This window comes from Chiloscyllium plagiosum, unplaced genomic scaffold (assembly GCF_037043375.1).
Source record: "Chiloscyllium plagiosum isolate Xiang-an unplaced genomic scaffold, Cpla_swu_hap1 HiC_scaffold_35, whole genome shotgun sequence".
NCBI lineage: Eukaryota > Metazoa > Chordata > Chondrichthyes > Orectolobiformes > Hemiscylliidae > Chiloscyllium > Chiloscyllium plagiosum.
Genome location: NW_028270173.1, coordinates 38838682 through 38864060, shown reverse-complemented (window position 1 = coordinate 38864060; position 25379 = coordinate 38838682). Strand labels below are relative to the sequence as shown.

General features: G+C 59.2%; 1 protein-coding gene across 1 annotated transcript in view; it reads left to right on the top strand.

Moving 5' to 3' along the window:
- The window catches only part of LOC122541555 (retinoic acid receptor RXR-beta-A-like), a 52475-nt gene that overhangs the window by 14476 nt on the left and 12620 nt on the right, over window positions 1-25379 (top strand). The window contains exons 2-6 of the mRNA XM_087978990.1: window positions 6229-6437; window positions 6737-6893; window positions 18488-18667; window positions 20734-20897; window positions 22103-22128. Of these exons, the coding sequence (XP_087835116.1) occupies window positions 6229-6437; window positions 6737-6893; window positions 18488-18667; window positions 20734-20897; window positions 22103-22128 (736 nt within the window). The remainder of the gene's footprint in view (window positions 1-6228; window positions 6438-6736; window positions 6894-18487; window positions 18668-20733; window positions 20898-22102; window positions 22129-25379) is intronic.

Sequence of the window (25379 nt, the reverse complement as noted above, 5' to 3'; positions counted from 1 at the left end):
AGTACGATCTCTGGGACAAACAAAGAGTAGCTGCAGGTTGAGTCCATCCAGGATTCCCTGAACCATCTTGAATCGGGACTTGAACACGTGGCTCGCTGGGTTCTTCCAGCCTCCTGCTGGTCTACTCTGGATTCCAGCATCTGCACTCTTCCTTCATCTCTCTGTCTGTCTCTGTCTGTCTCTGTCTGTCTCTGTCTGTCTCTGTCTGTCTCTGTCTGTCTCTGTCTGTCTCTGTCTGTCTCTGTCTCTGTGTGTGCCTGTCTCTCTGTCTGTCTGTCTCTCTCTGTCTCTGTCTATCTCTCTCTGTCTATCTCTCTCTCTGTCTCTCTCTCTCTCTCTTTGTCTGCCTGTCTCTGCCTGTCTCTGCCTGTCTCTGCCTGTCTCTGCCTGTCTCTGCCTGTCTCTGCCTGTCTCTGTCTGTCTCTGTCTGTCTCTGTCTGTCTCTGTCTGTCTGTCTCTGTCTGTCTCTGTCTCTCTGTGTCTCTCTGTGTCTCTCTGTGTCTCTCTGTGTCTGTCTCTGTCTCTCTGTGTCTCTCTGTGTCTCTCTGTGTCTCTCTGTGTCTCTCTGTGTCTCTCTGTGTCTCTCTGTGTCTCTGTCTCTCTGTCTCTGTCTCTCTCGTTGTCTCTCTCTCTCTCTCTCGCTGTCTCTCTCTCTCTCTGTCTCTCTCTCGACTCTGAATCACATTTGCTGAGCTTGTGGTCCACTAGCGGAAGTGACACAGATCTTGCCAACTCTTGGAACTCAGCTGGGGTGAGATTGTGATCTGCCCGCTTGTGCTGAGCTGCGTTTGTCAGCGTCTGGTTGTTCCTGGGTCTCTGGCAGGCACGGGCTGAAGACCTCTTCCGTCCGTTGCTCACTGTGAGGTAGAACAGCCTCGTGGGTCAGTCCCCAGACCAGTCCTTAACCGTCTCTCACCGATGGAGCCACAGAATCAGGCGGGGCTGTCTGCGGCTATATCGCCTTGGGACTGAGAAAGGTGGTGGGGGGGTGGGGGCGTGAATTTTCTCTTTGCTTTTGATGTTTTTGAAACAATTCGACCAGGCCAACCTGGAGAGGTGTCCGTTTCCTGGGGCAGACAGGACCGAGTGATTGACTGTCAGACGGTCAGTGATTACACCCAAAGGGGTGGGCTGGGGGTGGTGGAGGGGGTGGGGGGGGGTGGGGGGAAGAGGGTATGTTCTAGAGCAGCCTTAACTGACAGCGGTTACGGTGTGACTCTCCAAACCCCGGGGTGTGGCTGAGCGGACCAACATCGAGATATCTCAGGGCAAAGGGGGGGGGAACACAGAAGGAGAACTGCTGTACAGATGCAGGGATCGTGGGGGGGGGGATGCAGCATGGAAGATGGGCTGGGAGCTCGTGTGGAGCGCACCCACCCATCGATGGGCCAGACGGCCTGTCTCTGTGCTCTCGGTTTGATGGAATTGGGAATGTCATTCCACAAAGAATGGTTGGGCAGGGAGTACTGCCCTGGTCCACAGCCAGTATGTTCTCCTCTGGATCTTTAGTTGAGCGAGGGTGGAGCTGCCCTGGAAACAGTTTAGCGAACGTATTTGCTGAACCGCTAGTGGTGTGGGAGGCACGCGGGAAGGGGCTGGGCAGGCTAGGTGTGTATCCCTCTGCAGTCAGAAGGACGGGAGGTGATCTTGAAGGAAGGGGCACAGTTGAGAGGTGACTCGACAGAGTGCGTACCTCCCGGGATGTTTCCCCGTTTAGGAAAGGCTGGAATTAGGTGGGGGGGGGGGGGGGGAGTAGATGGAGCGTGCACCCACTTTAAACAAGCCTCCTGTTTAAGGCAGAGGGGAGCAGGGTTGGTTTTTTTCTATTGGGTTTGTTTTCCCATGGATCTCTCCTGCCCAGGGGGCCGCTGGGCACCAGTTTGACCGATTCTCGAATGGCAAAGGGGGTGGGTGGTGGTGGAGGAAACCGGACATGGAGTGGAGGCTGGCTTGGGGTTGGGGGGGGGAGGGAAGGGAAGCTGAATAGAGTCGAGATGAGAGTGGGGCTGGAAAAGCACAGGAGGTCGGGCAGCATCCGAGGAGCAGGGGAAAAATCGACGTTTCGGGCATAAGCCCTTCATGGGGAATGGAGGGGCTGAATAGCCTACTCCTGCTCGTTTTTAGCGCGTTCTTGGCTGAGCGATGGTAGAGGGAGAATTGCTGTCTCTGTCGGGTGAACACTCGACGCTGACTGTGAACTGCTGAAGTGTTTGGGGGGGGGGTGGGGGAGGAGGAGAGAGTGTGTCGTCGCCACAAACATCCGTTAGCCACACAGCTGTTAGCTCCTTTCGCTGTCCCGGGGCAGGGGCTGCACAGCCCACCGAAGCACATTTGCCTGTTGCTGCTGCGTCCCCAGCCACCCTTAGTGTTGTTTGCCAAGGCGTGGGTCTCTGCAGCAGCACCAAGCTGGGGGGAAGAGAGAGAGAGAGAGCGGCCTACCTCAGCAGAGTTCACAGCGAGGGCACTGTGGTTAGCCTCTCACCCTTGCAGATGGCATCGCTGATTGGTGTGCGGTGGGCCGGTCTGCAGTAAGAGCTCCTGCCTGCGCTGGGATGTCCCACAGCCCTTGGCGACCCGGGGAGGTAAGGCAGCAAATGTACACGCGGGCAGTGGCAGGGTGACGACGGCATCGCGCCTTCCAGGAGCGGGCTTGCCTGCTTTCGTAGCGATGTACGGCACGGAAACAGACCCTTCGGCCCAACCTGTCCATGCTGTCCCATCTAGTCCCACCTGCCATCAGTTGGAGCAGGAGGGCGGCCTGCAGCTGCCTGGTGGGTTTTCCATGGGCACCCCCAGCCAGTCCGGCACTCCCTTGCCATGCGGTAGAGAGTGCCGCCTGCTTTGGGAGCTGGTACTCCCGCAGTCCCGTCGCGATGGGTGCAAAGCGAACAGCCTCGGTGGGTGGGATGTCACTGTCACTTCGAGCGATGCCTTAACGGGCCAAGCAGCCGGCCAAGTGGTGGTGGGGTAGGCCGAGGGACGCACGCTAAGCTGAGGCTAGCGAATGAGAGAGGCCAAGCCAGCGCAAAGGTCACCTTCCTTCCGCGGCTGCGGGCAGGCCGGCGCGATCCGCGGAAGCTGGGCGGGATGGGTATGGTGCAGTGGGCAAGAGGGGTAAAGGTGGGTGGAAGGTTTACCCTCTCCGCCACTCGGCGTCTGAGAGGTGTTGGGAGGCTGCAGCGGTGTGGAGCTGCGGTGGGGAAGCACTGGCCACAGAGGGCTGGTGGGGGGAGGGGGGTGTGGTGCTCACCCTGCAGCTGACACACGGGATGGGGTGAGCTTCCCGGCCTGCTCCAAACCTCCTCCCCGTCCAGTGCATGGCTCTCCTTATCCTTCCAGGGGAGCACCCGTGGGTGGCACTGGGCAGCCCCGACCGCCCCTTGGATTCAGTGACTCGGGTCGGCCAAGGTCAGCACTTTCCTCCCCTGAAGACCAATGGGGTCTTTGTGGGACTATCTTTGTGCCGAAGGACAGCCGTCACCGTGACTCATGTTAATGTTCCGGGATTTGAACCCGGAATCCCCCGGATAACTAGACCGGCAACATGGCCGCCTTGCCCACCCGCTGCTGGTAACGTGGGCTCGGGCTGCCTCGTGCGGTGTTAGAGAAGTCGCCAACTGCAGACTGGCTCAACCGTGCCCGTAGCCAGCAGCGCCTGAGTGGCGCGGCAGCCTTTTGAAGGTTAGCCGAGTGTTTGGAGGTGGGGAGGGGGGGGGAAGCAGTGCGGTTTGCTGTCGCCGGGTGCTGAGCAGGTTGAGAGTTGCGTTGATCAACGCCCCCACGCACGCTGTCTGTTTCTCCTGCCCCCCTAGCACTGTTCGTACGTGTGTTGTGCCCCCCCCCCCCCGTGATTTTCTTCAAATGTACCTCAATTGGAGAATATTCAGGGGGGTCTCGGTTCCTGCCTCTCACTGTTTCCAACGCCTGCAGCGTTTTGCAGAATGAAGCAAGGCCCACCTCCAGAGAAAAGGGCGCAATTACAGTGAGCGCAGGGATATCTGAGGAGGAATGGAGTCTGCGGGGACTGAATACGGGCGGCACGGTGGCACAGTGGTTAGCACTGCTGCCTCACAGCGCCAGAGACCCGGGTTCAATTCCCGCCTCAGGCGACTGACTGTGTGGAGTTTGCACGTTCTCCCCGTGTCTGCGTGGGTTTCCTCCGAGTGCTCCGGTTTCCTCCCACAGTCCAAAGATGTGCAGGGTCAGGTGAATTGGCCATGCGAGATTGCCCGTAGTGTTAGGTAAGGGGTAAATGTAGGGGTATGGGTCTGAGTGGGTTGCGCTTCGGAGGGTCGGTGTGGACTTGTTGGGCCGAAGGGCCTGTTTCCACACTAAGTAATCGAATCTAATAATCTAATCTAATAACGCCTCTCTCCCTGTATGGGGCCTGACTTCAGCCAAGTTGGCTTTCATGTTAGCTGGGGCAGAGTTAGTGATGTGCCTGCCTGCCTGCCTGGGTGGGTGGGTGGGTGCAGCTCCAACAGCACCATCCAGGACAAAGCAGCTATCCTGACCTTCAATGTTGGGCCCCTCTGCCTCCAACACCCGCAGGGTGTGCCACCTCCCAAGGGTGCACGGCAGCAACCCGCCAAGGCTCCTCCACCACACTTCCTAAAGCCGTGACCACTTCCACCTCGAAGGACAAGGACATCAGATTCAGGCACGCCACCAGCTGCAAGTTTCCCCTTCCAGCCGCGTCAACCGTCCTGACCAGCACGAGGACTGCCGTTACTCCAATGTGGCCCGGTCAAAATCTTGGCACTCCCTTCCCACCCAATGGATTTGTGAAGGTAGCACGTGGATGGTGGTGATTTCCCCCAAGGCAGCTGACCACCTCCTCCTCAGAGGGCAGTCTGAGTGGGTAGGACATGCTGCCCTCCGACCCCCAGCCAGCCATGCTCAGTAAAGGCTGCCCCCTCTGAGCCAGGAGGTCACAGGCCGCCATTCGTAACGCAGCGCTGTCAGAGGCACTGCCTCCCCGATCTCAAACAAAAGCCTTCTTAGATCGACGGGAATGGCGTTCTTCAGAAGTGGAGGGGACACCTCTCTTGTGGCTTGATTCCTTACTCGACAGCGTTGAGAAACAAATAAACGCGTCTGTGTCTTATCACGTGACTGTTTGTTTGTGGCAGCTTGCTGTGCACATTCGGACTGCGAGCTTTCCTACTTGACAGCTGTGCCTTACATATCCAGCCCCTGGGAGAGCGCGGGCTTGTTGCACTGTTAGAGATGCTGCTCATCTCCCTATGGGTCCCATCCCTGTCCCTGTGATATAATCCAGGCGTGTGCTCCTTTACTGCAGCAGGGACAGACTGAGGTGTGTGTCGGTCTGTGTGAGGAATGAAGCCTGGATTGTATGTAAAGCTCCCCTGATACTGTCTCTGTCGAACACTCCCAGCACATGGATATATACAGAGTAAAGCATCCTATGCTTGGTTAAACTGAGAATAACACCCCCACGGCACTGTGCTCATCCGAGGGCAGGTGAGAGACAGTGTAAAGTTCCCTCAGCACTGATCTGGAACGCATTAATACACGAGATTTCGCTGGGTTTAGTATTTCACACTGGTATGTGATTAAGAATGTAACTCGGCAGGAGATGTCAGTATGTTGAATGACTCCAGGCGTTGGTAAACAGACTGAAGAGCATGTGCGTGGGTTAGGTTCAGGTTCGCGTGCAGACATTTCAGTGTGGAATTGGTATAATGTGGTGAGGTGAATCACTTCCTCTCTCAAACCTGGCACGTGGTCCAGCAGTTAACGGTTGAGAAAGCGAGCGGGGAGTTTCCACACGCTGCCGGGCATTCTGCCAACACAACGGGTGTGTTGTGTCTCCAGTTGTCTTTCTGGTGTCTGCAACCGTGGCTCCTGTCCTGGTTGGATAACTGCGTTCAGCAGTCATTGTTTGAGAAAGTTGTATGTGTGTGATAGTTGAGGTATCTAACCTGTATGAGTAATCCATTCACTGCGTGCGGGTTGTGACAGTGACAGACAGTGGTTGGGGGGGGGGGGGGGAGGGGTTAGTGTCTGTGTGTGTGTCTGTCTCTGTGGGGGTGCTCAGTGTGTGAGGTTTATGTGCACACTGTGTGCATATGATGGAGTGCTGGGCGGTCTCTTTACTGCAGCAGGGACAGACTGAGGGGTTTTTGCGTTGGTCCACCCCACCTCTTTTCCCCCCGCCCCCCCACCAAACGTTTCCAAGTTGACACTGTTTTCTTGGCCGTGCAGATTGTGGGAGTCCTGACAGCTCTTGGGGGAGTTCTCCACAAAAGCGACGAGCGATGAGCAGCTCTCCACCCTCTGTCGTTGGCTCAGGAGTCTCGTCTTCGGTCAGTTCACCCGTCAGCAGCGTTGGCTCGCACTTCTCGGTCATCAACTCGTCCCTGAGCTCACCTTCGACCCCGTCGCTGAGCTATCGGCCTGTGAACAGCCCACAGGTGAGTGGGCACGGGTCCCCCTCGCCACCCCCACCCCCATCGCCCCCACCTTATCCCCCCACCCTGATGGGAGTGAGAATACTGTTGAAGCCCCCAGGAGGGACATTAGACAGTGATCTTGTTCACTACAAACAAAAGGGATATCTTCCCATCTTGAGCCAGATTTTACCCCCCTCCTCTAAATCCCTCCTCACATCCCCACCCCCACCCCCACCCCCGCCGCTGAATGCACCCGTCCACTCGCCGGCGGTGGTTGAGAGCGCTCTGCCTCAGACATGTTTGTTCGTTCTCGTTGTCAGATCAACTCCACGGTCAGCCTGTCGGGGTTCCCCGCCGTCAGCAGTTCCGACGATGTCCACTCGGCGCTGGGCACCAACCAGGCTATTTCTTACCCGGCCAGCTCTGCCACCCTGCTGCTGAGGCGCATCTGTGCCATTTGTGGGGACAGGTCTTCAGGTAACGCATGCCTGGCCTTGGCAATATTGGATCTATCAGGAGCAGGGAGTGAGAGAGAGGCGGGGGGAGCGTGCTCTGTCAGAAACACTGGATCGTGGGAGGAGGGGGGAGCCTGCTCTGTCAGAAACACTGGATCGTGGGGGGGAGGGGGGAGCCTGCTCTGTCAGAAACACTGGATCATGGGGGGAGGGGGGAGCCTGCTCTGTCAGAAACACTGGATCATGGGGGGAGGGGGGAGCCTGCTCTGTCAGAAACACTGGATCGTGGGGGGGAGGGGGAGCCTGCTCTGTCAGAAACACTGGATCGTGGGGGTGGGGGGGGGGGAGCGTGCTCTGTCAAAAATACTGGATCGTGGGAGGAGGGGGGAGCCTGCTCTGTCAGAAACACTGGATCATGGGGGGAGGGGGGAGCCTGCTCTGTCAGAAACACTGGATCATGGGGGGAGGGGGGAGCCTGCTCTGTCAGAAACACTGGATCATGGGGGGAGGGGGGAGCCTGCTCTGTCAGAAACACTGGATCATGGGGGGAGGGGGGAGCCTGCTCTGTCAGGAACACTGGATCGTGGGGAGGGGGGAGCCCGCTCTGTCAGAAATACTGGATCGTGGGGGGAGGGGAGGAGCGTGCTCTGTCAGAAACACTGGATCGTGGGGGAGGGGGGAGCCTGCTCTGTCGGAAACACTGGATCGAGGGGGGAGGGAGCCCGCTCTGTTATAAACACTGGATCGAGGGGGGAGGGGGGAGGGAGCCCGCTCTGTTATAAACACTGGATCGAGGGGAGGGAGCCCGCTCTGTTATAAACACTGGATCGTGGGAGAGAAGCGAGGGAGCCCGCTCTGTTGTAAACACTGGATCGAGGGGGGAGGGGGGAGGGAGCCCGCTCTGTTATAAACACTGGATCGAGGGGAGGGAGCCCGCTCTGTTATAAACACTGGATCGTGGGGGAGGGGGGAGGGAGCCCGCTCTATTGTAAACACTGGATCGTGGGGGAGGGGGGAGGGAGCCCGCTCTGTTGTAAACACTGGATCGTGGGGGAGGGGGGAGGGAGCCCGCTCTGTTGTAAACACTGGATCGTGGGGGAGGGGGGAGGGAGCCCGCTCTGTTGTAAACACTGGATCGTGGGGGAGGGGGGAGGGAGCCCGCTCTGTTGTAAACACTGGATCGTGGGGGAGGGGCGAGGGAGCCCGCTCTGTTGTAAACACTGGATCGTGGGGGAGGGGGGAGGGAGCCCGCTCTGTTATAAACACTGGAGGGGGGAGCCTGCTCTGTCGGAAACACTGGATCGTGGAGGGAGGGGGGAGCCTGCTCTGTCAGGAACACTGGATCGTGGGGGGAGGGGGTAGTCTGCTCTGTCAGAAACACTGGATCGTGGGGGGAGGGGGAGGGGGGGGGGGGGGACCCGCTCTGTCCGAACACTGGATCGTGGGGGGTGGGGTGGGGGGCGTGCTCTGTCAGAAACACTGGATCGTGGGGGAGGGGGGGAGCTTGCTCTGTCAGAAACACTGGATCGTGGGGGAGGGGGGGAGACTGCTCTGTCAGAAACACTGGATCGTGGGGGGGGAGGGGGGGAGCCCGCTCTGTCAGAAACACTGGATCGTGGGGGGAGGGAGCCCGCTCTGTTGTAAACACTGGATCGTGGGGGACGGGGGAGGGAGCCCGCTCTGTTGTAAACACTGGATCGAGGGGGGAGGGGGGAGGGAGCCCGCTCTGTTATAAACACTGGATCGAGGGGAGGGAGCCCGCTCTGTTATAAACACTGGATCGTGGGGGAGAAGCGAGGGAGCCCGCTCTGTTGTAAACACTGGATCGTGGGGGATGGGGGAGGGAGCCCGCTCTGTTGTAAACACTGGATCGTGGGGTAGGGGGGAGGGAGCACGCTCTGTTGTAAACACTGGATCGTGGGGGAGGGGGGAGGGAGCCCACTCTGTTGTAAACACTGGATAGGGGGGGAGGGGCGAGGGTGCCCGCTCTGTTGTAAACACTGGATCGGGGGGGAGGGGGGAGGGAGCCCGCTCTGTTGTAAACACTGGATTGTGGGGGGAGGGGGGAGGGAGCCCGCTCTGTTGTAAACATTGGATCGTGGGGGAGGGGGGAGGGAGCCCGCTCTGTTGTAAACATTGGATCGTGGGGGAGGGGGGAGGGGGCCCGCTCTGTTGTAAACACTGGATCCTGGGGGGAGGGAGCGTGCTCTGTCAAAAATACTGGATCGTGGGGGAGAAGCGAGGGAGCCCGCTCTGTTGTAAACACTGGATCGTGGGGGAGGGGGGAGGGAGCCCGCTCTGTTATAAACACTGGATCGTGGGGGAGGGGGGAGGGAGCCTGCTCTGTTATAAACACTGGATCGAGGGGGGAGGGGGGAGGGAGCCCGCTCTGTTATAAACACTGGATCGTGGGGGAGGGGGGAGGGAGCCCGCTCTGTTATAAACACTGGATCGTGGGGGAGGGGGGAGGGAGCCCGCTCTGTTATAAACACTGGATCGTGGGGGAGGGGGGAGGGAGCCCGCTCTGTTGTAAACACTGGATCGTGGGGGAGGGGGGAGGGAGCCCGCTCTGTTGTAAACACTGGATCGTGGGGGAGGGGGGAGGGAGCCCGCTCTGTTGTAAACACTGGATCGTGGGGGAGGGGGGAGGGAGCCCGCTCTGTTGTAAACACTGGATCGTGGGGGGAGGGTGCCCGCTCTGTTATAAACACTGGATCGTGGGGGAGGGGGGAGGGAGCCTGCTCTGTTGTAAACACTGGATCGTGGGGGAGGGGGGAGGGAGCCCGCTCTGTTATAAACACTGGATCGTGGGGGAGGGGGGAGGGAGCCCGCTCTTTTATAAACACTGGATCGTGGGGGAGGGGGGAGGGAGCCTGCTCTGTTGTAAACACTGGATCGTGGGGGAGGGGGGAGGGAGCCCGCTCTGTTGTAAACACTGGATCGTGGGGGAGGGGGGAGGGAGCCCGCTCTGTTGTAAACACTGGATCGTGGGGGAGGGGGGAGGGGGCCCGCTCTGTTGTAAACACTGGATCGGGGGGGAGGGAGCCCGCTCTGTTATAAACACTGGATCGGGGGGGGAGAGGAGAGGGAGCCCGCTCTGTTATAAACACTGGAGCTGGGGGAGGGGGGAGGGAGCCCGCTCAGTTGTAAACACTGGATCGTGGGGGGAGAGGGGAGGGAGCCCGCTCTGTTATAAACACTGGATCGTGGGGGGAGGGGGGAGGGAGCCTGCTCTGTTGTAAACACTGGATCGTGGGGGAGAGGGGAGGGAGCCCGCTCTGTTATAAACACTGGATCGTGGGGGAAGGGGGAGGGAGCCCGCTCTGTTGTAAACACTGGATCGTGGGGGAGAGGGGGGAGGGAGCCCGCTCTGTTGTAAACACTGGATCGAGGGGGGAGGGGGGAGGGAGCCCGCTCTGTTGTAAACACTGGATCGAGGGGGGAGGGGGGAGGGAGCCCGCTCTGTTGTAAACACTGGATCGAGGGGGGAGAGGGGAGGGAGCCCGCTCTGTTGTAAACACTGGATCGAGGGGGGAGGGGGGAGGGAGCCCGCTCTGTTATAAACACTGGATCGTGGGGGGAGAGGGGAGGGAGCCCGGTCTGTTGTAAACACTGGATCGTGGGGGAGGGGGGAGGGAGCCCGCTCTGTTATAAACACTGGATCGAGGGGGGAGGGGGGAGGGAGCCCGCTCTGTTATAAACACTGGATCGTGGGGGAGGGGGGAGGGAGCCCGCTCTGTTATAAACACTGGATCGAGGGGGGAGGGGGGAGGGAGCCCGCTCTGTTATAAACACTGGATCGAGGGGGGAGGGGGGAGGGAGCCTGCTCTGTTGTAAACACTGGATCGAGGGGGGAGAGGGGAGGGAGCCCGCTCTGTTATAAACACTGGATCGAGGGGGAGGGGGGAGGGAGCCCGCTCTGTTATAAACACTGGATCGTGGGGGAGGGGCGAGGGAGCCCGCTCTGTTATAAACACTGGATCGAGGGGGGAGGGGGGAGGGAGCCTGCTCTGTTATAAACACTGGATCGAGGGGGAGGGGGGAGGGAGCCCGCTCTGTTGTAAACACTGGATCGAGGGGGGAGAGGGGAGGGAGCCCGCTCTGTTATAAACACTGGATCGAGGGGGAGGGGGGAGGGAGCCCGCTCTGTTGTAAACACTGGATCGAGGGGGGAGAGGGGAGGGAGCCCGCTCTGTTATAAACACTGGATCGTGGGGGGAGAGGGGAGGGAGCCCGCTCTGTTGTAAACACTGGATCGTGGGGGAGGGGGGAGGGAGCCCGCTCTGTTATAAACACTGGATCGTGGGGGAGGGGGGAGGGAGCCCGCTCTGTTATAAACACTGGATCGTGGGGGGAGGGGGAGGGAGCCTGCTCTGTTGTAAACACTGGATCGAGGGGGAGGGGGGAGGGAGCCCGCTCTGTTATAAACACTGGATCGTGGGGGAGAGGGGAGGGAGCCCGCTCTGTTGTAAACACTGGATCGAGGGGGGAGGGGAGAGGGAGCCTGCTCTGTTATAAACACTGGATCGTGGGGGAGGGGGGAGGGAGCCTGCTCTGTTATAAACACTGGATCGTGGGGGGAGAGGGGAGGGAGCCTGCTCTGTTATAAACACTGGATCGTGGGGGAGGGGGGAGGGAGCCCGCTCTGTTGTAAACACTGGATCGTGGGGGAGGGGGGAGGGAGCCTGCTCTGTTGTAAACACTGGATCGTGGGGGGAGGGGGGAAGGAGCCTGCTCTGTTGTAAACACTGGATCGAGGGGGGAGGGGGGAGGGAGCCCGCTCTGTTATAAACACTGGATCGAGGGGGGAGGGGGGAGGGAGTCCGCTCTGTTATAAATACTGGATGGTGGGGGGTGAGGCGATGGAGCCTGCTCTGTTGTAAACACTGGATCGTGGGAGGAGGGGGGAGGGAGCCCGCTCTGTTATAAACACTGGAGGGGGGAGCCTGCTCTGTCGGAAACACTGGATCGTGGAGGGAGGGGGGAGCCTGCTCTGTCAGGAACACTGGATCGTGGGGGGAGGGGGTAGTCTGCTCTGTCAGAAACACTGGATCGTGGGGGGAGGGGGAGGGGGGGGGGACCCGCTCTGTCCGAACACTGGATCGTGGGGGGTGGGGGGGGGGGGGGCGTGCTCTGTCAGAAACACTGGATCGTGGGGGAGGGGGGGAGCTTGCTCTGTCAGAAACACTGGATCGTGGGGGAGGGGGGGAGACTGCTCTGTCAGAAACACTGGATCGTGGGGGGGGAGGGGGGGAGCCCGCTCTGTCAGAAACACTGGATCGTGGGGGGAGGGAGCCCGCTCTGTTGTAAACACTGGATCGTGGGGGACGGGGGAGGGAGCCCGCTCTGTTGTAAACACTGGATCGAGGGGGGAGGGAGCCCGCTCTGTTATAAACACTGGATCGAGGGGGGAGGGGGGAGGGAGCCCGCTCTGTTATAAACACTGGATCGAGGGGAGGGAGCCCGCTCTGTTATAAACACTGGATCGTGGGGGAGAAGCGAGGGAGCCCGCTCTGTTGTAAACACTGGATCGTGGGGGATGGGGGAGGGAGCCCGCTCTGTTGTAAACACTGGATCGTGGGGTAGGGGGGAGGGAGCACGCTCTGTTGTAAACACTGGATCGTGGGGGAGGGGGGAGGGAGCCCGCTCTGTTGTAAACATTGGATCGTGGGGGAGGGGGGAGGGGGCCCGCTCTGTTGTAAACACTGGATCCTGGGGGGAGGGAGCGTGCTCTGTCAAAAATACTGGATCGTGGGGGAGAAGCGAGGGAGCCCGCTCTGTTGTAAACACTGGATCGTGGGGGAGGGGGGAGGGAGCCCGCTCTGTTGTAAACACTGGATCGTGGGGGAGGGGGGAGGGAGCCCGCTCTGTTGTAAACACTGGATCGTGGGGGAGGGGGGAGGGAGCCCGCTCTGTTGTAAACACTGGATCGTGGGGGAGGGGGGAGGGAGCCCGCTCTGTTGTAAACACTGGATCGTGGGGGAGGGGGGAGGGAGCCCGCTCTGTTGTAAACACTGGATCGTGGGGGAGGGGCGAGGGAGCCCGCTCTGTTGTAAACACTGGATCGTGGGGGAGGGGGGAGGGAGCCCGCTCTGTTATAAACACTGGATCGGGGGGGAGGGAGCCCGCTCTGTTGTAAACACTGGATCGTGGGGGAGGGGGGAGGGAGCCCGCTCTGTTGTAAACACTGGATCGTGGGGGAGGGGGGAGGGAGCCCGCTCTGTTGTAAACACTGGATCGTGGGGGAGGGGGGAGGGAGCCCGCTCTGTTGTAAACACTGGATCGTGGGGGGAGGGTGCCCGCTCTGTTATAAACACTGGATCGTGGGGGAGGGGGGAGGGAGCCTGCTCTGTTGTAAACACTGGATCGTGGGGGAGGGGGGAGGGAGCCCGCTCTGTTATAAACACTGGATCGAGGGGGGAGGGGGGAGGGAGCCCGCTCTGTTGTAAACACTGGATCGAGGGGGGAGGGGGGAGGGAGCCTGCTCTGTTGTAAACACTGGATCGTGGGGGAGGGGGGAGGGAGCCCGCTCTGTTGTAAACACTGGATCGTGGGGGAGGGGGGAGGGAGCCCGCTCTGTTGTAAACACTGGATCGTGGGGGAGGGGGGAGGGGGCCCGCTCTGTTGTAAACACTGGATCGGGGGGGAGGGAGCCCGCTCTGTTATAAACACTGGATCGAGGGGGAGGGGGGAGGGAGCCCGCTCTGTTGTAAACACTGGATCGTGGGGGAGGGGGGAGGGAGCCCGCTCTGTTGTAAACACTGGATCGTGGGGGAGGGGGGAGGGGGCCCGCTCTGTTGTAAACACTGGATCGGGGGGGAGGGAGCCCGCTCTGTTATAAACACTGGATCGAGGGGGGAGAGGAGAGGGAGCCCGCTCTGTTATAAACACTGGAGCTGGGGGAGGGGGGAGGGAGCCCGCTCTGTTGTAAACACTGGATCGAGGGGGGAGGGGGGAGGGAGCCCGCTCTGTTGTAAACACTGGATCGAGGGGGGAGAGGGGAGGGAGCCCGCTCTGTTGTAAACACTGGATCGAGGGGGGAGGGGGGAGGGAGCCCGCTCTGTTATAAACACTGGATCGTGGGGGAAGGGGGAGGGAGCCCGCTCTGTTGTAAACACTGGATCGAGGGGGGAGGGGGGAGGGAGCCCGCTCTGTTATAAACACTGGATCGTGGGGGAGAGGGGGGAGGGAGCCCGCTCTGTTATAAACACTGGATCGTGGGGGAGGGGGGAGGGAGCCCGCTCTGTTATAAACACTGGATCGTGGGGGGAGAGGGGATGGAGCCCGCTCTGTTATAAACACTGGATCGTGGGGGGAGAGGGGAGGGAGCCCGCTCTGTTATAAACACTGGATCGAGGGGGGAGGGGGGAGGGAGCCCGCTCTGTTATAAACACTGGATCGTGGGGGGAGAGGGGATGGAGCCCGCTCTGTTATAAACACTGGATCGTGGGGGGAGAGGGGAGGGAGCCCGCTCTGTTATAAACACTGGATCGGGGGGGAGGGGGGAGGGAGCCCGCTCTGTTATAAACACTGGATCGTGGGGGAGGGGGGAGGGAGCCCGCTCTGTTATAAACACTGGATCGAGGGGGAGGGGGGAGGGAGCCCGCTCTGTTATAAACACTGGATCGAGGGGGAGGGGGGAGGGAGCCTGCTCTGTTGTAAACACTGGATCGAGGGGGGAGGGGGGAGGGAGCCCGCTCTGTTGTAAACACTGGATCGAGGGGGGAGGGGGGAGGGAGCCCGCTCTGTTGTAAACACTGGATCGAGGGGGGAGGGGGGAGGGAGCCCGCTCTGTTGTAAACACTGGATCGAGGGGGGAGGGGGGAGGGAGCCCGCTCTGTTGTAAACACTGGATCGAGGGGGGAGGGGGGAGGGAGCCCGCTCTGTTGTAAACACTGGATCGAGGGGGAGGGGGGAGGGAGCCCGCTCTGTTGTAAACACTGGATCGAGGGGGGAGGGGGGAGGGAGCCCGCTCTGTTATAAACACTGGATCGAGGGGGGAGGGGGGAGGGAGCCCGCTCTGTTATAAACACTGGATCGAGGGGGTAGGGGGGAGGGAGCCCGCTCTGTTATAAACACTGGATCGTGGGGGGAGAGGGGAGGGAGCCTGCTCTGTTATAAACACTGGATCGAGGGGGAGGGGGGAGGGAGCCCGCTCTGTTATAAACACTGGATCGAGGGGGAGGGGGGAGGGAGCCCGCTCTGTTATAAACACTGGATCGAGGGGGAGGGGGGAGGGAGCCTGCTCTGTTGTAAACACTGGATCGTGGGGGGAGAGGGGATGGAGCCCGCTCTGTTATAAACACTGGATCGTGGGGGAGGGGGGAGGGAGCCTGCTCTGTTATAAACACTGGATCGTGGGGGGAGGGTGCCCGCTCTGTTGTAAACACTGGATCGTGGGGGGAGGGGGGAGGGAGCCTGCTCTGTTGTAAACACTGGATCGTGGGGGGAGGGGGGAGGGTGCCCGCTCTGTTGTAAACACTGGATCGAGGGGGGAGGGGGGAGGGAGCCTGCTCTGTTGTAAACACTGGATCGAGGGGGAGAGGGGAGGGAGCCCGCTCTGTTATAAACACTGGATCGAGGGGGGAGGGGGGAGGGAGCCCGCTCTGTTGTAAACACTGGATCGAGGGGGAGAGGGGAGGGAGCCCGCTCTGTTATAAACACTGGATCGAGGGGGGAGAGGGGAGGGAGCCCGCTCTGTTATAAACACTGGATCGTGGGGGGAGAGGGGATGGAGCCCGCTCTGTTGTAAACACTGGATCGAGGGGGAGGGGGGAGGGAGCCTGCTCTGTTATAAACACTGGATCGTGGGGGGAGAGGGGAGGGAGCCTGCTCTGTTGTAAACACTGGATCGTGGGGGAGGGGGGAGGGAGCCCGCTCTGTTATAAACACTGGATCGTGGGGGAGGGGGGAGGGAGTCCGCTCTGTTGTAAACACTGGATGGGGGGGAGGGGCGAGGGAGCCCGCTCTGTTATAAACACTGGATCGAGGGGGGAGGGGGGAGGGAGCCCGCTCTGTTGTAAACACTGGATCGTGGGGGAGGGGGGAGGGAGCCCGCTCTGTTGTAAACACTGGATCGAGGGGGGAGGGGGGAGGGAGCCTGCTCTGTTGTAAACACTGGATCGTGGGGGAGGGGGGAGGGAGCCCGCTCTGTTGTAAACACTGGATCGAGGGGGGAGGGAGCCCGCTCTGTTATAAACACTGGATCGAGGGGGGAGGGGGGAGGGAGCCCGCTCTGTTGTAAACACTGGATCGTGGGGGAGGGGGGAGGGAGCCTGCTCTGTTGTAAACACTGGATCGTGGGGGGAGAGGGGAGGGAGCCCGCTCTGTTATAAACACTGGATCGTGGGGGAGGGGGGAGGGAGCCCGCTCTGTTATAAACACTGGATCGTGGGGGGAGGGGGGAGGGAGCCCGCTCTGTTATAAACACTGGATCGTGGGGGAGGGGGGGAGGGAGCCCGCTCTGTTGTAAACACTGGATCGTGGGGGAGGGGGGGAGGGAGCCCGCTCTGTTGTAAACACTGGATCGAGGGGGGAGAGGGGATGGAGCCCGCTCTGTTATAAACACTGGATCGTGGGGGGAGGGGGGAGGGAGCCCGCTCTGTTGTAAACACTGGATCGTGGGGGAGGGGGGAGGCAGCCCGCTCTGTTATAAACACTGGATCGAGGGGGGAGGGGGGAGGGAGCCCGCTCTGTTGTAAACACTGGATCGAGGGGGGAGAGGGGAGGGAGCCTGCTCTGTTGTAAACACTGGATCGAGGGGGGAGAGGGGAGGGAGCCCGCTCTGTTATAAACACTGGAGCTGGGGAGAGCTCCACCGGTGGGAGTCCTGCCTGGCCTAATCCAAGATGGCTGTACCTGTTGAGGTTCAATCATCTCAGTCCGTGGGCATTTCTGCTGGAGTTTGTCAGGTTCCAACCATGCCCGTGTGCCAACGACGGCACAATGTTCAGCACCATTCAGGATTCCTCAAGTACTGACACTGTCCATGTCCAAATGCACCAAGACTCAGCTAGTATCCTGGTTTGTGTCGATAAGTCTTCTGTCACATTTATGTTGTGCAAGTGCATCAGTGTGTACCAGCGCCAACCCTGCAGTAACTCACCCAGGCTGCTTCGGCCAATACCTCACCATCGAAAAGGAGAAGGGCCGCAGATGGGTGCGAACACCGTCTGAAAGTTCCTCTCCAAGCCACTCATCCGGTCATTCCCTCACTGTCACTTGATCAGAATCCTGGGACCCTCTTCCCAACGACACCCAGGCTATCCCTGCGCCCCAAGAGCTGGACTGGTTGAAGAAGCCAGCTGTCGTTTCATCGAGTCCCAACAGAGTGGAAGTGGAAGCAGGCCGTTCGGCCCATCAAGTCCACCACCAACCCCCCCCCCATCCCACCATCCCACCATCCTACCCAGACCCACCCCATCCCAGCCATTCCCCCATGGCTAACCCACCTGGCCCACACACTGTGGACAATTCCCCATGGCCAATCCAACCTGACCTGCACACCTTTGGACTGTGTGTGGTTGGGGGGAGGGCGGGGGGTGGAAGTAGCCAGAGGAAACCCACGCAGACACGGGGAGAATGTGCAAACTCCACACAGACAGTCGCCCCGAGGCTGGGATCGAACCTGGGACCCTGGCGCCGTGAGGCAGCAGTGCTAACCACTGAGCCACCGTGCCGCGCAGTTTTATCGCAAGAGGGAATGGGGTACTGATGCAGTGGGACAATTCTGCAGTTGCACGGAATTCTCCTTGGCAACTTGGGACAGGCTATAAATACCGAGCAAGCCAGCAGCCCCCATATCTCCCGCGAGCAACGCCCACCTTTAAAAATGCTGGCAGAGTTTCACCGTCAGCTACGAGGGCTTACCCATCTGGCAGGCCACATGTGCCCAGTGCGTCACTGGTTTCCTGCTGTTGGCGGGTGAGGCGACTGAATCCTGACCTGCTCCCCACTGCCGCCAGACAGGGGTGAGACCAATGCGCAGGAGGTAGCTCAGAGGATGTTTGCATCTCGGAGAAAGGACTAGTGATCTTCCTGGAGCAGGCAGCAGGCTGATTTGGGGGGGGGGGGGGGGGGTGGCAGATGCTTGAGACCCTTCATGCAGGACCTCAAAGGGAGCATCGGGGATGGAGCTGAGGAGAAAGCTCCTCAGTGGGTCTTGGGGCTGTGCCTTTCACTGTAATCGAGGGCTGGCTCAGACAGATTTGCGATCCGTGAGGTTATGGGAGACAGACGGGGGGAGGAGAGGTAATACCACGCTGCGATCAGCCACCATCAGATTAAATAGCGGAGTGGGCCCAAAATGGCTAAACTACTCCTAATTCCCAAGGAATTCCCAGTGAGTCCAACTCTAAACACGATTCCTGTGTTCCCGGTGACTCGATATGGTTTGTCAGCGATCAGACGTGAAGGGGTTTGAACAAGCTGAAGCATCGATGTCTGGCTGAGCTCATTAAGGGGGTGAAGACAACCCGGGAGTTAGGTTGTCCTGCCAACATCTGGCCGTTACTGAGGTATAAGGGAGAGCGCTTCAGGATTTAAGGGCCTTATTGATGCCCCCTCCGCCCGGAGGCCATGGGAGAGGCTAATTGTACCGTGTGTGTTGTCCTGCAGGCAAACACTACGGTGTGTACAGCTGCGAGGGTTGTAAAGGCTTCTTCAAGCGCACGGTGCGGAAGGACCTCTCCTACACCTGCCGAGACAGCAGGAACTGCATGATCGACAAACGGCAACGGAACCGCTGCCAGTACTGCCGCTACCAGAAGTGTCTGGCCACCGGCATGAAGCGGGAAGGTAGGCGCACCGCCACCCCCTCACCCACCCCACCCCACCCCACCCCACCCCAGACTGGGAAGGCAGTGCCCACCTGTCCCACCCCCTCATCCCACCCCACCCCAGACTGGGAAGGCAGTGCCCACCCCACCCCACCCCAGACTGGGAAGGCAGTGCCCACCTGTCCCACCCCCTCATCCCACCCCACCCCAGACGGGGAAGGCAGTGCCCACCTGTCCCACCCCACCCCAGACTGGGAAGGCAGTGCCCACCTGTCCCACCCCACCCCAGACGGGGAAGGCAGTGCCCACCTGTCCCACCCCACCCCAGACGGGGAAGGCAGTGCCCACCTGTCCCACCCCACCCCAGACTGGGAAGGCAGTGCCCACCTGTCCCACCCCACCCCAGACTGGGAAGGCAGTGCCCACCTGTCCCACCCCCTCATCCCACCCCACCCCAGACTGGGAAGGCAGTGCCCACCCCACCCCACCCCAGACTGGGAAGGCAGTGCCCACCTGTCCCACCCCCTCATCCCACCCCACCCCAGACTGGGAAGGCATTGCCCACCTGTCCCACCCCACCCCAGACTGGGAAGGCAGTGCCCACCTGTCCCACCCCACCCCAGACTGGGAAGGCAGTGCCCACCTGTCCCACCCCACCCCAGACTGGGAAGGCAGTGCCCACCTGTCCCACCCCACCCCAGACTGGGAAGGCAGTGCCCACCTGTCCCACCCCACCCCAGACTGGGAAGGCAGTGCCCACCTGTCCCACCCCCTCACCCCACCCCACCCCAGACTGGGAAGGCAGTGCCCACCTGTCCGACCGTTCCACTTCCCTCCCCTCACAGCCACACCGTCCCAGTGCACAAGCTTAACCCTGCGTGGGCAGTGACATAGAACACTCCAGCGCAGTACAGGCCCTTCGTCCCTCGATGTCACACTGACCTGTGGAACCAATCTGAAGCCCATCTAGTCTGCACCATTCCATTCTCATCCATAGGTTTATCCAATAACTATTTAAATGCCCTAAATGTTGGCAAGTCTATGACCGTTCCACGCCCCACCTATTCTCTGAGTAAAGAAATTACCTCTGACATCTGTCCTATATCTATTGCCCCACAATTTAAAGCTATGTCCCCTCGTGCTCGCCTTCACTGTCCGAGGAAAAAGGCTCTCACTGTCCACCCGATCTAACTCTCGGATTATCTTATACATCTTGATTAAGTCATCTCTCAACCTTCTTCTCTTTAACGGAAACAGCCTCAAGTCCCTCAGCCTTTCCTCATAAGGCCTTCCCTCCATACCAGGCAACATCCTGGTAAATCTCCTCTGCACCCTTTTCAAAGCTTCCATATCCTTCCTATAACGCGGTGACCAGAACTGTACGCAATACACCAAGTGCGGCCGCACCAGAGTTTTGTACAGCTGCAGCGTGACCTTGTGGTTCCGAAACCCAATCCCTCTCCCAATAAAAGCTAACACACCGTATGCCTTCTTAACAACCCTGTCAAACTGGGAGGCAACTTTCAGGGATCTATGTGCATGGACACAGAGATCTCTCTGCTCATCTGCATGACCAGGACTCTTACCATTAGCCCAGTAAACTTCATTCCTGCTGGCTTCTATTCCCAATGGTAACACATTGCAGCTGCCTCTCCCCCTCTCCCCCTCTCCTTCTCTCTCTCTCTCTCTCTCTCTCTCTCTCCCAACCCCCCCCCCCTCAGTAACTCAGAAGACTTGCTGCCATCTTCCTTCCCTGCTCACCCTCACATTCTCTCGGCCCTTCCTCTCTGCCTTCCTAACCCCCACTCACTCTGCTCTCTGTCTCTACCCCCACCCCGCCTCAACTCTTTGTGACTTACTCCACATCGCTCCCGCTCCCCTAACTTCCCGCCACCTAGCTGTGCCCTCCTGTCTTGCTCGCTCTCCCTCCTACCCGGCTGTCTCCTCCTCCATCCCCACCCTGATCTCTCTCTCTCCTCACCCCCCCACCCCCTCCCCCCCACTTGCTCCAGCCTGCAGCACGTCACCCTGACTGACTCGCTGTGTGTTCCCATCCGATTCCGATAGCTCTGCTCCTTTCCCCAGCCGTCCAGGAGGAGAGGCAGAGGAGCAGAGAGAGGGGCGAAGAGGTGGAGTCCACCAGTGGGGCCAACGACGAGATGCCGGTGGAGAAAATCCTGGAGGCCGAGGTGGCGGTGGAGCAGAAACTGGAGCTGCAGACCGACGGGGCGGGAAGCGAAATGGTGTCGGTGAGTGCCACCTGGACGGGGGGGAGGGTGGGGGGCAGGGCTGCCTTTGTACCTGGGGCCTGTCCTTCAGGTCTACAATCCCATTCACTTCCACCCTCCAAACCCCAGCTCTGCACGCAAGCGTACGGGCAGATACACCCACCCCACCCCACCCCACCCACCTCCACCCCCCCACGCCCCCTTTCTTGCCTGTCCCTGCGTGCACTTGTGACTTAGAGCCCGCCTCGGGCCATCCCAGAGTCTGTCTCATTGCTGGGGGAGGGGGCTGGAGTCACGTGGAGGCCAGACCCAGGTAAGGACAGCAGATTTCCCTTCCCTGTCGGGGTAAAAAGTAAACAGGATCGACTCGTACAGCATCAACTGATGATTCCGTGGTCAGAGTGTGAGTGAGACCAGCTCCCTGTAACAGATTCTGGGGTTACGTTTCCATCGCAGGTGCACAGGACCAGACCATCCCCTTGGACCTGCTCCTCCATTCAATCTGATCCATTTGGTTTTCCAGCCCCCCCATTCCTGTCTGCCCCGAGTAACCCTCGATTTCCCCAGCCGAACAAGAGCTTACTGATCTCCACCTCAACGATATTCAATGACCCCACTGCCTCCTGGGGCACAGAGTGTACCAGAGTGTCTCAGCCCTCTGTGTGTGTGTGGTGGGGGGGGGGGAGGGGGAGGGGGAAATGGGAACAAAATCCCCTCAATTCTTCCCGAAAGCCCCTCATTGTAAAGCAGCGGCCCCTCGTTCTGGACATACCCACCAGCGGTGACATCCTGCCCACCTCCACGTTGTTAAGGTCTTTCAGGATCTTTTCCACGCGTCATGTTGCTGTGGGTCTGGAGTCACGTGTAGGCCAGAACAGGGCGCTTTCCCTCCCAGCGCGACTCTTTACTTTGTCATCAGTGGCAGTGGGACTAACTCAGTGTTTCAGATTCACTCATTGGGTTTAAAAGCCCCCAGCTGCTGTGGGGGGGGGGGTTTGGAACCTGGGTTCCCAGGGAATTCACCTGAGTCTCGGGGTCTGCAGTAGCCCCCGACTGAGGTTTGGTTTTTAGGAGGTTTGAGAGCATTTGACAGATGATGGAGAGAATCCCCCAGGATGCAGACATCTAACAAGGAAGAATTGTCCCCCTGCTGTAGTTTGCGTCCACCAAGCAGTTTTGAGGTGTTTGAATATGTGTGTTAGTATGAGTTCACTGTTGTAATGTAGGAAACCCAACAAACGGTTTTCACACGGTAATGACACAGAGTCCATTTCTGGTTGTTAATTGAGGGCTAAATATTGGCCAGGATTAACTACGGTGTGTGTGTGGATGTGGGTATGTGTGTGTGTATCTGTGGGTGTGGGGGGGGGTGTGTGTGGGGGGGGCGGGGTGCGTGGGTATGCGTGCGTGTGTGGGTGGGTGCGACTGTGTGTGTGTGTATCTGTGGGGGGGCGGGTGTGGGGGTGCGAGTGTGTGTGTGAAAGAGAAACAAACCAATGGAAATGGAGGCAGCTGAATGGATAGAGAGAAGTGAGGACTGAATGCTATGATGTGTTGGAATTTGGGTGGTGACTCGTCTCCCCGGGAATATGTGCGAATACCCTCTCGTTTTCCAGTAATGTCAGTTTGAAAACAAGCTGGAGGCATGGACAGATTATTGGAATGAGTAAGAAGATGGCAGATATGGTTCAATGTATCTTTGTGCATGTGCTGAGACATTGTTGGGACCAGACCCTGTAATATTGTGTACAGTTTGATTGCCTTATCTATTGAATTGAGTTGAGTTGAATTTATTGTCACGTGTACCAAGGCACAGTAAAAAGCTTTGTCTTGCAGGCAATACATGCAGATCGCAGAGTTAAGTAGCACAGACAGTAAATAATAGGCAAACTAAGAAGTGATGTAGACTCGCCTGAGCGGGTGAGGCCTGTTTGGGCCTGAGCGGGTGAGGCCTGTTTGGGCCTGAGCGGGTGAGGCCTGTTTGGGCCTGAGCGGGTGAGGCCTGTTTGGGCCTGAGCGGGTGAGGCCTGTTTGGGCCTGAGCGGGTGAGGCCTGTTTGGGCCTGAGCGGGTGAGGCCTGTTTGGGCCTGAGCGGGTGAGGCCTGTTTGGGCCTGAGCGGGTGAGGCCTGTTTGGGCCTGAGCGGGTGAGGCCTGTTTGGGCAGATTGCTGGGATGAGAGGGCTGTTCCCTCATGGGAGAATTGACACAAAGTTAGAAGAACGCGAACAGGCTCTCTCACTGAAACATGGACAATGCTGAAGGTGGTGTGACAAGGTGGATATGACAGGCTTGTAGTCCCTGGCTGGAGTATCTCCAAAAGGACATTAGAACAGGGCGCTAAATAAGAGAGATGTAAGGGACATGGAGATGTGAATCCTAAAGATGGGTCTGTAAATGATTTCTGGATTTGGGTGAATTAAGAGTCTGATCGGAAGTATTGGTAAATTTACTTTCAGGCAGATTGGCAGCTGTCTTCAAGGTTCTTAGCAACTTATTGTGAGTGGAAGAAGGAACTTTCATCTCGTGCCGCTGTGACATTGACAGGCTCTGAGTTAATTGTCCAGGCACATTAGTGTGAGCTAGACAGGACCATCGACACACATCAGGAACATACAAGTGACCTGGGAGTATTTTTATTCCTGCACAGGGTTTGACGTTGATGTAGAGGCGGGCATTTATTGTCAATCCCTATTGTTCTGGAGCGGTAGTGATAGGCGGGCACCTTGAACCTGCTGCAGTCTGTGTGGTGTAGGTATGGAGCAAGTTCCATACTCAACATTGAATATGTTGGCCCAGTGACTGTGAGGACAGTGTGTTCTGCTGGTTCAGCGAGGAGTAATGTCTCTGTGCACTAATGATGCAGTGGGATCTTTCGCGTGCTCTCTCTCTCTCGCTCTCTTTTGCTCCCTCTCTCCCTGCCTCTGCCTCTCTCCCTGCCTCTGCCTCTCTCCGTGCCTCTGCCTCTCTCCGTGCCTCTGCCTCTCTCCGTGCCTCTGCCTCTCTCCCTGCCTCTGCCTCTCTCCTGCCTCTGCCTCTCTCCCTGCCTCTGCCTCTCTCCCTGCCTCTCCTCCCTGCCTCTGCCTCTCCTCCCTGCCTCTGCCTCTCTCCTGCCTCTGCCTCTCTCCCTGCCTCTGCCTCTCTCCCTGCCTCTGCCTCTCTCCCTGCCTCTGCCTCTCCTCCTGCCTCTGCCTCTCCTCCGTGCCTCTGCCTCTCTCCGTGCCTCTGCTCTCTCCGTGCCTCTGCCTCTCTCCGTGCCTCTGCCTCTCTCCCTGCCTCTGCCTCTCTCCGTGCTCTGCCTCTCTCCCTGCCTCTGCCTCTCTCCCTGCCTCTGCCTCTCTCCCTGCCTCTGCCTCTCTCCTGCCTCTGCCTCTCTCCCTGCCTCTGCCTCTCTCCCTGCTCTGCCTCTCTCCCTGCCTCTGCCTCTCTCCCTGCCTCTGCCTCTCTCCCTGCCTCTGCCTCTCTCCCTGCCTCTGCCTCTCTCCCTGCCTCTGCCTCTCCCTGCCTCTGCTTCTCTCCCTGCCTCTGCCTCTGCCTCTCTCTCTCTCTCTCTGCCTCTCTCTCTCTCTGCCTCTTCTCTCTCTGCCTCTCTCTCTCTTCTGCCTCTCTCTCTCTTTCTGCCTCTCTCTCTCTTTCTGCCTCTCTCTCTCTTTCTGCCTCTGCCTCTCTTTCTGCCTCTGCCTCTCTTTCTGCCTCTGCCTCTCTCTCTCTCTGCCTCTCTCTCACTGCCTCTGCTCTCTCTCTCTCTCTGCCTCTCTCTCTGCCTCTGCCTCTGCCTCTCTCTCTGTCTCTGCCTCTCTCTCTCTCTGCCTCTCTCTCTTTCTGCCTCTGCCTCTCTTTCTGCCTCTGCCTCTCTCTCTCTCTGCCTCTCCCACTCTGCCTCTGCCTCTCTCTCTCTCTCTGCCTCTCTCTCTCTGCCTCTGCTCTCTCTCTGCCTCTGCCTTTCTCTCTGTCTCTCTCTCTGTCTCTCTCTCTGCCTCTCTCTCTCTCTCTCTCTGCCTCTCTCTGTCTCTCTGCCTCTCTCTGTCTCTCTGCCTCTCTCTGTCTCTCTGCCTCTCTCTGTCTCTCTGCCTCTCTCTGTCTCTCTGCCTCTCTCTGTCTCTCTGCCTCTCTCTGTCTCTCTCTCTCTGCCTCTCTCTGCCTCTCTCTCTCTCTCTCTCTCTCTCTCTCTCTCTCTCTCTCTCTCTCTCTGCCTCTGCCTCTGCCTCTCTCTCTCTCCTTCTCTATGTCCTCCCTTCCCCCAGCACTCCTCCCTGTTCCTCCCCCTCCCTCCTTCCCCCATGCTCCCTCCCTACCCCGCTCCTGCTGACTTGTACCTCATCCCGTTTCCATTCTGCTCCTAACCTGCGTCTCTCTGCCATCAGATGGATGTGATTTGTCGAGTACTCGCTGACCCGAACCTCAGGCCACAGCCGTTCGCCGGGTGATAACAGCTAAAGAAGTAACTGCCTTCTTTCCCGGCTTGTTTCGAAGTTGCGCTAACTGTGGGCCAAGGTTGCGCTGGT